Source organism: Pagrus pagrus (genome assembly GCF_965226575.1).
Source record: "Pagrus pagrus genome assembly, chromosome: 4".
Classification (NCBI taxonomy): domain Eukaryota; kingdom Metazoa; phylum Chordata; class Actinopteri; order Spariformes; family Sparidae; genus Pagrus; species Pagrus pagrus.
In genome coordinates, this window is record NC_140188.1 from 29,928,093 (window position 1) to 29,941,431 (window position 13,339).

The following is a 13,339-nucleotide window of genomic DNA, read 5'->3' on the forward strand; positions in this document are numbered from 1 at the left end:
ACACACACGGTCGTTATCTACACAGCTCGATATAGTTCACCGACTAGAAGAGAAGAACCGAGGTCCTTCCTTCAACTTCAGTCAGCAGGACTGTGTCGTCGTTGTTCTGCAGGTACATTTAGGTTCAAACTCCTAATAAAATTAAACACTGCTGATGCAAGTTTTACTGAAGCCAGTTAATGTTGGATGAAGCACTTCCACTCCCTGAAGTAGTTCGGACTACAGCCAGATTGAAAGTGAAGTTCTGAGGTCCAAACTAACTAACAGATTCACTAACTGACTCTGAACCTCATCTGAACTTATCAATGACATCAGCAGCAATTCAGGTGAGATAACCATACATTTAAAATCTTTTCATAATAACAGCTATAAATACAAAAAAGTAAGTAAATATATATAAATAAATAAAGTAGAATATATATGAAACACTGCCAGATGACACTGCTACTGCTGTGAAATGTGTGTTTGCACATCTGTCAGGATGCAAATTACTGTCAGCGTCCTGCTGATGTCCTTCTGCATTTTATTCCCTGCCTCTTGTGTCTGTCTCTGGTTGGCCGTACCTGTGCCAGCACACAGCTCTGTCCCTGGGCTCGGATGGTGTAATCTCCTGGGACCTCGCTCAGCCTCTCCTCCTGGTACAGCAGCCTGTTCCTCTGATCCACCGTGAACTCTTTGTTCAGGCCTCCTAAAGACGTCACCGTCACTGTAGTGCTGCCCTCCTCACTGTAGGTGGCAGCGCCGTACTTAGCCAGAGCCTGGAGGGCCACCACGGTGTCCTGAGGAACAGAGAGGTTAACTGTGTCATCTCAACAGTCAGAGGGGTAAAAGGCTTCACGCCTCCTGTGTGTGCTCCGTCCTACCTGTGTGGAGGAGAAGCCACCGTTGGGGTTCTGCTGCTGAGCGAGCCAGCGCACGATGCCGGAGGAGTAATCCAGACCAAATTCTTTCATGGTCGGGCCGGAGAGCAGAGCCAGCAGCACGTAGGAGGTCATCTCCACCTCCAAAGAGTCCAGGCCTTTCCCAGAAGCCCCTGCTCTGGCCCAGTGACGGGTGCCACCTGACGGTCAAAAGAGTAGAGTCATCCGTTAGGAGCTGAGCAGTGACTGACGTGTGCTGCAGTTGATCGAGTCTACAGCCTCCAGATTTCTTTGCCGTCTACTGCAGAAGGTTTTCATGTCTTAGATCGGACTGTAGAGATTTTAATTCCCAAAATCTTCTTCGTCATGAGCCTCTCCTCTGTGTTTGTTCAACCTTCATACTACCAACGGCCAAGCTACAGCTGAAACAACCCTCTTTTTATTCTCTCAACATGACAAAAAATAAAAAATGAAAAAGGTATTTGTAAGAATAAAGTGAAGGAAGTTCAAAACTTAGCGCCCGTCTCTTTAAGGCCTGCTCTGATTGGTCAGCTGTCACAGGCAGTTCGTTTACAGGCTGGGTTTCTGAAAACGGCCCGTGTACAATGCTCAGTGGACTGTGGGGTGTTTTATACTTTCACAGTATCTATACGACACCTACACCTGCTTTAATATCAAGAAGACATGAACTCTCACTTTCTGCAATATGGAACCTTTAAAGACATTTCAGATGCTTTAAACACTTCAACTGCTTTCTCTTTCTCCCTCACACTTTCTCGCTCTTTCAGCGGGGGAAAGGAAAATCACGTCACCGTTTTTATTGATATTTATCATAGTCAAGCTCCAGGTGAACAGAGAGGGCAGGCAGGAGCCGCTGCAGCAGCAACGCAGACTGTGTGAACACACGAGCTCAGCAACGCAGCTGCCACACAGTACACAAGCATCCAGTGTCCAGCCTGTAAGACTTCCTGTGATGTCTGCACATAAACTGAAACTTTGATCTCCTTCTGTACTTCCATTCCTCTATTTCAACTACTTTTCATGTGCACTATGACTCGATGGCTGTGTTCATGCTGCTTGATGAAAAGTTGCTGTTGGTACCTTGTGAGTCGGACTTTTGGTGCAGGCTTGTGATGAGTTTGCTCCTTATCTCCTGCTCTCCAGCCAGAGTGAAGGTGTAGGACAGCAGGGCTCTGGTGTACAGGTTGTCCAGCTGGCCGGCCACTGCTTCCTTGAGACAGCTCAGGCAGTTCTGCACCACGGGGTCCTGTCACAACGCAGAAACACAACAACGACACTGTGAGCAGGACAATATGCATCAAATGAGAGAATTACTGAAGAGACAATAGAGAGACAACAGACTGGAGAAACAATAAGGAACAGATCTGACATTTCTTTATTTCCAGTTAGTTTCCAGGCCGTGCACGCAGTTCTAAAAATTATTAAACATAAACATTTCCTCCTGCAGTCCAATGGTGAAGGTAGGAACTTAGTCTGAGTGACTTTAATCTGAGTCTGGTGTGAACATGAAGGTGTGAGGAGGGCGAGAGCGACGTCAGACTCACCGTGACGTTGGCGTCCAGCTCCAGCATGGCGGCCGTGATGTAGGCCGTCAGGGACACGTCGTCGCTCACTCCTCCCTGTCGGGAACATGAGCAGAGCAGGAACAAACGGAGGTCATGCTTTCCTCTTCACTCATTGGTACACTCAAATATGACACAATGCACGTAGGTTGCATCCACAGTGTAACTGCAATTTTGATAATATTTCAATTAATTGTGCAGCCGGCAAAGTAAAAACTTTGCCTGTGCTGAGCAGGTAAAACTGGTATTTTAAGTCGGTCATGGCGATGGCCTTTAATTTCAGATCGTCACTCATAAATAAATAAATAAATAAATAAATATATATTACGGATGTATTAAAATCACTAGGATTGGAGTCTGTAACTGACCTTTCACATTAAAGACTGTTTGGCTTCTTGCTTATTACATACTAGGTGTGTGTTAACAATTACAAATATAAGTACACACTGCTCAGCCAGTACTTGTACCTGAATCAGCTGCTTATGACACACAGGACTTATTCCAGACAGGAGCAACGTACCTGAGGACACAGCTGCTGTGTTCCTCACACACACAGCTGTCATGGCTTTTTGTTGAAAAGGGGCTGACCGGCAAGAATGTTTCTTTCTGTATATGTGTGTGAGTGTGATTGTGTGTGTTGCCTGCAGGCCCAGGCAAATCTCCGCTCTCAGCACACACTCAGTCCTCACACTAATTGCTCCTCATATTGAGCTAATTCTGTGATTTTGTCCTATCGGTTAAATTCAGCCAAGCAGAGCCTCAAACGACCGAGAGCAGATGATGTGAAACCAGAGTGTCTTCTGAAATGTTCACGTTCAAACTGATGTCATTACCTTCATGCCGTTGTGGAAGAGTTTCCCCACAGATCTGATGCAGCCGTCGGGCCGCTGGTGTTTGGACAGCCACCTCCTGGCATCTTTAATGTGCTGGGGATGCACAAAGATGTACGGCGTCGCCCCGCCGAAAGACTTCATCACAAAAGAGGTCAGCCTACAGGGTCACACACACACACACACACACACACACACACACACACACACACACACACACACACACACACACACACACACACACACACACACACACACACACACACACACACACACACACACACACACACACACACACACACACACACAGGGTTTTTTTAAAGAAAACAATTCTTGCCATATGCGTCTGTGTTGGTAACCCCAAAATGAACCCAGCCTCAGGACAATTACATAACAGCCTCCTGTCTCACACCAACACTGAGCACTTGGTCTGAGCTGCGTCCACAACGACCATCATATTCCTGTGAGCAGAACACAGACAGCTGCAGCTGAGAGAGCCGGTCTGCTGCATAGTTAAACATCCACATCCCACAGACTCATAAGCTCCTGAGGGAGGTTACACATATACCACGTTACACATCAGCAGACGTATTGTGTTGCACTAACATCAGCTTTAATTATTTTAAAAAGGTTTACAAAATAATTAAAGTTGCATCAATTATCTTTTTTGGTCACTCGGGGGCAGCAGAACAAGCTCCAAACACAACAATGACACTCCTTAAAGAGTTCAACGTGTTGAGTCCAGTTTCTCAGCGGCTGATGAATCCTGTCCAATATTCACTCTCCTCTCAGCTCCGTCTTTACACTGTTCTTTAAATATGGGTCCCTTTAGCTGCTGAATGCTCCACAGTGTTGACCAGCTCGTCACTAACTGTGTCCGTCCACTGTCTGGTGCTGGGCAGGTAGAGTACAATGATTATCAGATCTATTTCTCTGGACACAGCCGTCTGCTGCTGCTAGATTAAAGCTCTGAGACTGAACCAAGACAGCTGCTGGCTGTTAAACCAAAACAAGCTAAAAAACACAAAAATGCTCCACGGGGCTGAGGGGGAACACCACGTCAAATGATCATTTTCTGTGAGTTTTACACTATGAGTGACCCCTTTCACATGAGCCTACGGTGGCTAGATACATGAAGGCCCCTCTCTAGAGTCGGCGCTTGGTTTGTCCATTCTGGGCTACTGTAGAAACATGGCAGTGCAACGTGCAGACTCTGTGGAAGAGGAGCTGCTCCCTCTGTAGATATGATGTACTCATTATACACTAACAAAAACATCATTAGGAATAAATCACACACTGGACCTTTACAAAGAAAATGACCAACAGTTATATTCTTACACTTTAGTGAAAGTCCTTGTTTTATTCTAAGTGATTTGGACGATCCCATCCAATCTCCTGCTGCAGTTTTAATGTAACTGAACACTTGAGAGCCCCACTTCCTCCTAACCACACACACACACATGCACACACACACACACACCCACACACACTCACCAACTGCCAAACTGCCCAGCACCATTTCAAACCGCAGAGGCTTTGTTAAATCCCCCGAGGCGCAGTGCTGTAAGCCCATTAAATGCAAATATTAATATTTCCTGGCAGGTTCCCCATAAAGTAAATGATTAGGATGCCTGGCGGTGCCAAACACCCCCCACTGTGTCTGCATGTCATTTTTATTCTCTCATCAAATCAACTGTGAGATTGGAGCTGAAAATATTCACAGTTTAACAGCAAAGCTTTGAAAATGTTTTAAGACCACTGATGCAACTCCAACCTATTATGAGTTATATAACCATGAACATAATATATATTACCCATATTAATTTGGGTATCTGTTTTCAAAAAATGCACACCATCAAGTTTTACTGACAGGCGTGGAAATAAAGTGAGCACACAGTGGGCGGGGCTTCTAGTTCATCCTCAGTTTAGTAAAATATTTAACTAAAATATAAAAACAATTTAATATGCAAAATATATGTTAAGTTACAAAATGTTGTGTTACCTTAAAAACCTCCTCTAATTGTATCAGTGTGGGATAATTTATCATCAGTGCAGAAACTAAATGACGGTGGGGGTCGGAAAGATCTGGAGTGATATAGTCGACACTCTCTCTGTGGTCAAAGCTAACGCTACACTTACAATGCAGCCGAATTAAAAAAATGAATCATGTTTCATAGAAATACATTTTGTATGTCATAATAACATTGTCGTTCCCTTGTTTTTGGAATGACGGGGTGGAATATGAAACTTAGACACACAAAAATCATGCTGCTTTAACCAAAATATCTTGCTGGTTTGATGAACACATTTCCATGGAGGGTAGAGCATATGCAACACTCACTGGGTGTTACTTCACATGAATATGAGGCATTGTCAGAGCCGACATTAGAAAACGACTGTCGATTAACAGAAAAGAGTTCAGAATATAAAACTGAGTTCATTATTTGATTTTATATAACTTCATGCTAATAGTGTTGTTTTCAATAGCTGAAGAGCCCTTCGAATTCCCCTGACAGTTTGATACTGCCTAGTTTGTCCCTTTTAATGAACAGTCTTTATGGAAGGACACTTGAACATGTCATGGCTCTAACAGTGTCGTTATCTAGTGTTTGCATTGTCAGCAGCGCCCACTCATCATGTCACTGACACTCATTTACTGACCAGGTGTTTCCAGAATCATCACTCTTCCCAAAGGCACTGTAGGAGCCGTCATCATGCTTGTAGGTCAGCTCCCTCTGATATCCTACAACACACACACACACACACACACACACACACACACACATTTATGTTATATTTTATATATATATATATATATGAATAAAGCATTTGCAGACAGAAAGAAGCTGTGACTTAAACTAATGCAGGGGGCTATGTTGGCGAGCGTCTGTTGTTTCAGATTCCAGCAGCACAATAAAATATGATCCACAGGAGGCAAAGCCAGGAGAATGACGGCTCAGCAGATGCATTTCTAATACAACACTGTGACAATCATTGACATTCATATAACACAGAGCAACACAGTTACATCTGCCTTGATTGGCCTTCAGCCATGTTTCCTGTCTGTTGCCAGATGAAACGCAGTCAGCCCACTCATTCATTATCTCTTACCTTCATCTGGACTACTACAACACAAGGCATTATTTTCTCTAAGGGACAAATACAAAACATTTTGTATCATTCAGAGATCATCCTTATTCTGAATGGAAAATGTTCCACTGAAGACATGCAGGACATGCAGATATTAGTGAGGGCTTGTAGCACGGCTGCGACGCTCGGCCTCTGCCTGTCTGCTGCGACAGCTGTGTGTGTTGCCCGGTGAACATTTTGCTTGCTTGTCCATATTTCTGTGTGGAAGGAGAAACACGCCTACTTCTAAACATTATGCATCCAACAGGCCAACAAATATTGTAATGCTGACCTTTTCAAGAAGCCGGTTGAACGAATGACAAAGGGAGGTTGTGTTTGTTAATCAGAGCATGGACGGCTGCATGTGAACAGGAATATTAGGGGAGTATTCGTTTTAATTATGTAAAATCTCAGTAGGAATAAAGGCAAAAACTCAAATATGCTGTGCGTGCTGTAGCCAGTGTCCATCACAGAGAGGACAGACAACTTACCGCTCTCCAGGAAGCGTGTTGCTCTGTCCTGGATCTCCTTGGTCAGCTGACCGGTGCTTTTCAAGTAGTTGAGGATGAAGATGTTGGGAGCAAACAGCACCATGTTCTGCTCCCCGCAGCCGTACGGCATGGCCAGGAGCTTGTCCAGGTTCTTTGTGGCTCGGCCCATCAGGTCACCTGCAGAAACAACAGAAGGAAGACGAGACAGATTCCAAGGTGACGCCCAGCCAAGATTTTATTCATAGCAGGTTTGGAGGTTAAAGTACAGCAGACAGTGTTAGCTGGTCCTTTAGATGCAAATACTGAGAGAGACTTGAAGTGTTTTCAGATGGTGCCACTAACCCAGAACGGACACAGAGGCCCTGGCTGATCCAGCAACAAACATCTCAGGCATCAGGAGAGGGATTTTCTTCTCCACGGGTCCCTCTGGCACACATGAAGAGCACAAGAACACATGAAGGAGAGAGAACTTAAAGGAACAGTTTGACCTTTTAGGAAAGTCCCAAATATTCACTTTCTTCCAGAGAGTTAGACGAGAAGATCGATACCACTCTCATGTGTGTACGCAAATATGAGGCTACAGCCAGCTGCTGGTTAGCTTAGCTAAACTAAATAGAACATGAATTACTATCACAGGTAAATCAGCATATATGTTGTCAGATATGCACAGATGTGAAAAGTTTTTTTTAATGATAAAAGAACATAATGCAGACAAAGATTCCTGGGGTCATTAAGACATTGGGTCATATGTATATACTGTGTATATATGTATGTATTTTTTGGGATGATTTGTGTATTTTTTTATTTATAGAATATGATTAAATTCTGAAGTTTACGGATTCAGTGTACTGATGTCATTGTGGACAATCAGCTGATATCACCATCTTCTTCAAAAGAAGTGTTTGGGCTCTGGTTGTTCTCCTTTTGTTCTGACATGCGACCACCATCCATTCCATACTTATCTAAAATCAACAGCACCGACTGACCCACAAGAATCAATCATCTCTCTGTGAGAAGACTCTGACACAAGTGTCCACTTCAGAACGACAGTTAAAGACGCATCCATCAAGTCTTCACTCTGTGAGTGACGGCCGTTCACCCTGCCGTGAGGCTTTCAGATAACAGACGCTGATACTCGGGTCGTTAGTGAGCACTCACCTGCAGGACAGAGGAGGGCATTATGACTGATCGTCTGTGGTGTTCCTTCAGCCTTGTGGAGACACAAAGAGAGACATGTGAGTGAGTGATAACAAGGCCTGGTGCATCTTACACACTGGTTTATTTTGATTCAAGCATCATCACTAGATCAACAGATGTTCTCAACAAATGAACTCTTCCTCCTGTTTGAGCTGCTTGATGCTGACATTCTATATATTAGACTGCTGGCCAGTAACAGGCTGGTAGATTTGACCTTGTGTACAGGTCATGATTGATTCTTTTTCATTCCTCTCGTCAGTGTGTGGCCGTTTCTTCATATGACAGGGACTGGTTATTTATTTTGAATGATGTTTTATTGCTTTTATTAGAACATGAAGACTGCAATATATGTATATAATATAATAATATACAAGTCCATACAGAGCTAGAATGACTCTCAGTAGAGCGTATACCTCTGCCAAGGCCCAACAATCCCCTTTAATTCAATCAGCCCCATCCAATGTCAAACTCTATAGACCACACATCACTTTAAAGCAGCCATAATTTAAGCTCCCCACATCGAGGATCCACATCAGATTGTTGTCACTCATAGACACCAGCCTCCTAAATACACCTGATTGTCTTCATTAAGATCCATGCATCATTCCCTGAGACTAGAATGAAAATGTCCATCTATCTCACAATGTTTTGCAGAGTTCTCATTTTTACATTTATGTAATTGTTTTCTTTTTTCTTTTACTTGACTTCTTTGTGCAGTTTTATTCTTTTTATTTGTAACTGGTAAAATCTCAAGATGAAACATGTTTTTTATACTGTAGCCTAATGGTGAAGTTACAAATCTGTTTTTTATGGGTTGAAACAGATTTTTGAATCATTTTGTTTGGAATTTGAAATATCAGATTCTCAAAGGTCAAGAAAAGTGAAAAGAGAGCGATCCTCTCCCTGACTGAGTCAAGTCTCAGTGTCTGTGGTAACACTCACACTCACCTTTCATCAGGGTGACGGGCAGCTTGGTCAAACCTTTTCATAACCATGCTTTCATATTAGCATCTTTCAGAAGTGGCATTTCATTTCTTTTTATCTTGTAGGCTAAACATCTTGTTTTTCTCTCTGATGCCTAGAAGCTGCTTGGGTTTTGAAACTTTCCTGTAGATATACAACACTTTACAATCAGGTGAACATTTTTATAGATTCAGAGAAGGCTTTATCTGATGTTGAACACCATGTCATCTTTGAGCTGTTCGTGTCTGTATGACTTTGAGTTTGAGCAACTTATGTCTGCACAGGCAGCCACATGGAGCTATCTGTATGGAGCGTCTTCCACAGTGAACTCAGCACGTGGTCAGCAGTCAGCAGTGAAGACTCTCTGTTGGAGGGATTTATAACCCACCTACACTCCTCACTAACTGGTTTAGAATGGTACTTAATGTAACAGACCGTCCACGTAGGAGTGGAGGAGGTAGGAGATTGTGCGGGGGCACTTTAATAAAAAGGTTCTCAGCTGTTTTGACCCGCGATAAGAAATATAATCAATTGTATGCTTCACTTTGAGACATTCAGACAACTTAATTGTCATTAAAATGTCACAAATGACAAATCCCCATCCCAGCAGAACGATCACACTGACTGACTGTTAGCCAGTGACAGGTGTTTCACCTGTATCACTCTGCAGTCTTGTTGATGTCGTGATGTGTCTGAGCGTCACTCACCTCCACCAGCAGGGTGCGGACCACCGTGTCGATTCGGCCCGTGTCGGGGACGGTGGCCACCTCGTTGCCACACAGTATGTCGGTCTTCAGGGCCTCTGCGCTGACCTTCAGACTCACCTGACCTGTGTGCACACAGACAGTCTTTACTGACAGCAGGGCTGTATTGATTGCTGCTCGCTGTCACTCTGTCACATTCTGTGTACGGGGGCAAAACAGCTTCTCTGTTGGCTTTTCAATCCAACTCATTATCCTCCCTGCTCCTCCATCCCTCCTCCTCCCCGTGTGTCCTATCTTATTCGCCCTCATTAATCCCTATTTGTTGCCTTATTATACTGCCTCTCCCCCATACTCTCACCCCCTCCCTTCCTTCCTTCCTACACAGCCCACAATCCTTCACAGAGGACAAGTACAGATCAGCCCCCGAGGGAGCAGTTTCTGACTGTTTCGTCAGAGATACTACCTGACTTGTTAGTACAAGTGATTGTCAGCATTCCTCTAAGGGGGAGCGCAATTTGACATTCATCAGAGCCTCGTCTCCATCCGTGCTGATGGGGGCTGATAGAAATCCTCTGCTTTCAGGCCAGGCAGCGTTACGACAACAGCTTGCAGCGGTGCAGCACGCAACAGCTGTCAGTGCCCCTAATCCAGAGTAATTAGCTCGTTCTGTCTCATCTTTGTCACCGAAAGTCGAAGTTTTTTCATATTGGACGGAACAAACAACATCAGTATTTAATTATAAAGATGTGAAGATTGCATGAGATCATTAGTGACAGCAATAACAGTCAGCTGGAAATTCGCTTTGGGCGATGAGGCTGTAAGGAGGGGGTGACGCTGTCTGACATGGAAGCATGTTTTTGGATTGAAGCTAATAGGTGATATTTTTCACAGATATTAACATCGAAGTTTGAATCTTTTTAACTTTAATCATTTCTGACAGTGAGATTTTCCCTCTGAATTGTTCGTCTCGGGTTGAAAAGCCTCTAAATGAGCAAATTTAAGGACCATACCAGTGTTTTTGGAAGTATTTACCCATTCACTACAAAGAACAAGCACACTATAGTGCTTCATACACATTCACAGATTTAATGTCAGACCTTTAAAGGCAGCCGCTTGCTTTCGTTCTCTTCCACCAGTCAGACAATCAGTGCATCACAGTGATCATCACAGGGCCCTTCGTACATGTCTGTAGAACGGGCCTGGACCGAGTGTTTCCAAATATGTAGAACTGTCTTGGTTATTTCACATTGAAGATTTCTAAATGTGTATGTGTGTGTGTGTGTGTGTGTGTGTGTGTGTGTGTGTGTGTGTGTGTGTGTGTTTTGTCTTGTTCCTCTGCTCTTCTCACTGAATTAAAGTGGGCAGAGTGCATTTACTGTAGCACCTTCACTCCATAGTAATGAGGAGAATGCTGTACATAATTTACTGGTTCTGGAAATTTGGATTCATTTCAATGTTCCATTTTTGTAATTTAACATGAATTGAAAAAGAAACAGTTGTGGTCGATATTCTCTCAGTAATTGTTGGCTTTATTACAGGGCTGTCAAAGTTAACTTGATAATAACCTATTAACGCAAATTCCTCCTCCTTTTTGATGCACAGTTAACGCACGCACGTTATGACCCTTGGCCCCAAAATATCCCTTTAAGGTTCATTTAGAACAGATATTTATGTGTGATTAATTTGCGAGTAATCGCAAGTTAACTATGGACAATCGTGCAATAAACTGCCATTCAATACTTTAATCGATTGACAGCCCTAATTTATTATTTATTACACTCAATACAGCAACAGCCCCGCTGGGGAACCGGACCCTGAAATCTGCTTATAACACTTCCCTAACACTGAAAGATTATTTAGACTGCTGCATTTACTGTAATAAAAGAAAAGTAAATTCATACTTTGTCAAGATTGTGCATTTGTCACAGATCCAGATAAAACCTTTCCTCTTTTGTTCAGCCCTCGGTGTCGTGTGGTTTTCAGTGGTGGGAACATATTTAGATCTGTTGCTAACAACAAATAAAAGTCTTCCATCATGCATTCACTTTACATGCTCTTGGGTAGTTTTATCTACAGCAATAATCTGTTGCAGGGTTTTTTGGGGAAGTTTAGCCTCACTTGAATAGAGGGTCTAAGGACAGAGGATGTCGTACACTGTACACATTGTAAATGTGATTTTGGGCTATATTAAAAAAACAACGTGACTACAGCTGTCAAGTGTAGTGAGTAAAAAGATGTTTTCCTCTAAATTGTAGCAGTAATTGCAGAAGTATAAAGACACATAAAACACAGTTTTACCTACTTCCCAATCAATCTGCACTCACAGCTGCATTACCCACAACAACACCATGACTTTAAATTAAAATCAAACAGCATTTACAGACTTGAACTGAGTTCTTCTTTACTATAAACAAAATATCTTAAGTGTAATTTTTAGTAAATGGGGTGAAAATGCAAAAACACTGGTGTCCTTTAAAGGTTCCTGTTGACGCTGCAAAGATCATTAAGTCTGCTCGTGTTCACCTGTCCAGAACACCAGAGGAACATCGTCAAACAGCAAAGCACATGGTGTCATTGGCAGGCTTTGCAACAATATATTATACATTAAAAACAATCTAAATGGAAGTGAAATGAGTCGGCGTCATTTCTACCTAGAGCGGTCGGAGTAACAATCCATGAGAAGGTCCTGCTCTCCTCCCCACACAGACACACGTTGTACTGGCAGCCCTCACAGTTTCTGAAGGTGTACTGGTCTGACTCAGTCAGTGTGACCTTCACCTGCACGCACACGCACACACACACACACACACACACACACACACACACACACAAAACATACTCAGTCTCAGAAACAAAAATATGCACAATATTTCTGTTTGCATATCTAGCCCAACACCAAGACAACTTTGTGTATCAATCATACCCAGACATCATCATACATGTGAATCCATTCAAACAACTGCCATCTGTAAGAGCTTAAAAATGTACCATGATGCATTTGGAGAGATAGTTGAAGACCGTGGCTTTGAGTGTGAACACCTCCCCTCGGATCACAGAGTAGGGCAAAGTGAGACTGACAAAGAACGGCTGGAAGGCAGTCAGTCCGGTGTTGGGCGACACACCGAAGCCCACAGAGGAGACACAGAAAGCTCCAGCTGCCCACTTTGTGATGGTGTCAGGGACGGTCTTCTCCACACCCACTGACCCACTGTCCCTGTACAAACATATGAGCAAGAGTCAAACTCAAACCAGTTGGAATAGCATGAAGTTTGCATACTGTATAGTCTTATGACTAAAAACACCGATATGCAATCATGACATCATGATCTGTTTATTCAAGGATCCCCATTAGAAGCACATGGATGTGCCTCTAGTCTTCCTGGGGTCCTGAACATAGAAACACAATACAGACATGCACAAAGAAAGTACAAACTATTGAAGATGAGAAAACAATCAAGCAAACTATACAGACACACTACAAGAGGAATCAAGCATTAAGTGACAGAGGTAGGTAGGGCAGGTATGCATCGGATCAGAATAATGAGGGAGATAAAGAAAAGAAAACAACGTAACATATGGACT

General features: G+C 43.2%; 1 protein-coding gene across 2 annotated transcripts in view; it reads right to left on the reverse strand.

Annotated features, from left to right (window-relative positions):
* The window catches only part of LOC311256382 (alpha-2-macroglobulin-like protein 1), a 36,925-nt gene that overhangs the window by 2,534 nt on the left and 21,052 nt on the right, over positions 1–13,339 (reverse strand). For both annotated transcript variants that reach the window (XM_084351407.1, XM_084351408.1), the window contains exons 19-30: positions 12,746–12,971; positions 12,409–12,535; positions 9,761–9,882; positions 8,052–8,103; positions 7,236–7,319; positions 6,894–7,070; positions 5,935–6,016; positions 3,277–3,433; positions 2,426–2,500; positions 1,962–2,127; positions 864–1,060; positions 564–779 (exon numbers count right to left, since the gene is read on the reverse strand). In XM_084351407.1, the coding sequence (XP_084207533.1) occupies positions 564–779; positions 864–1,060; positions 1,962–2,127; positions 2,426–2,500; positions 3,277–3,433; positions 5,935–6,016; positions 6,894–7,070; positions 7,236–7,319; positions 8,052–8,103; positions 9,761–9,882; positions 12,409–12,535; positions 12,746–12,971 (1,681 nt within the window). The remainder of the gene's footprint in view (positions 1–563; positions 780–863; positions 1,061–1,961; positions 2,128–2,425; positions 2,501–3,276; positions 3,434–5,934; positions 6,017–6,893; positions 7,071–7,235; positions 7,320–8,051; positions 8,104–9,760; positions 9,883–12,408; positions 12,536–12,745; positions 12,972–13,339) is intronic.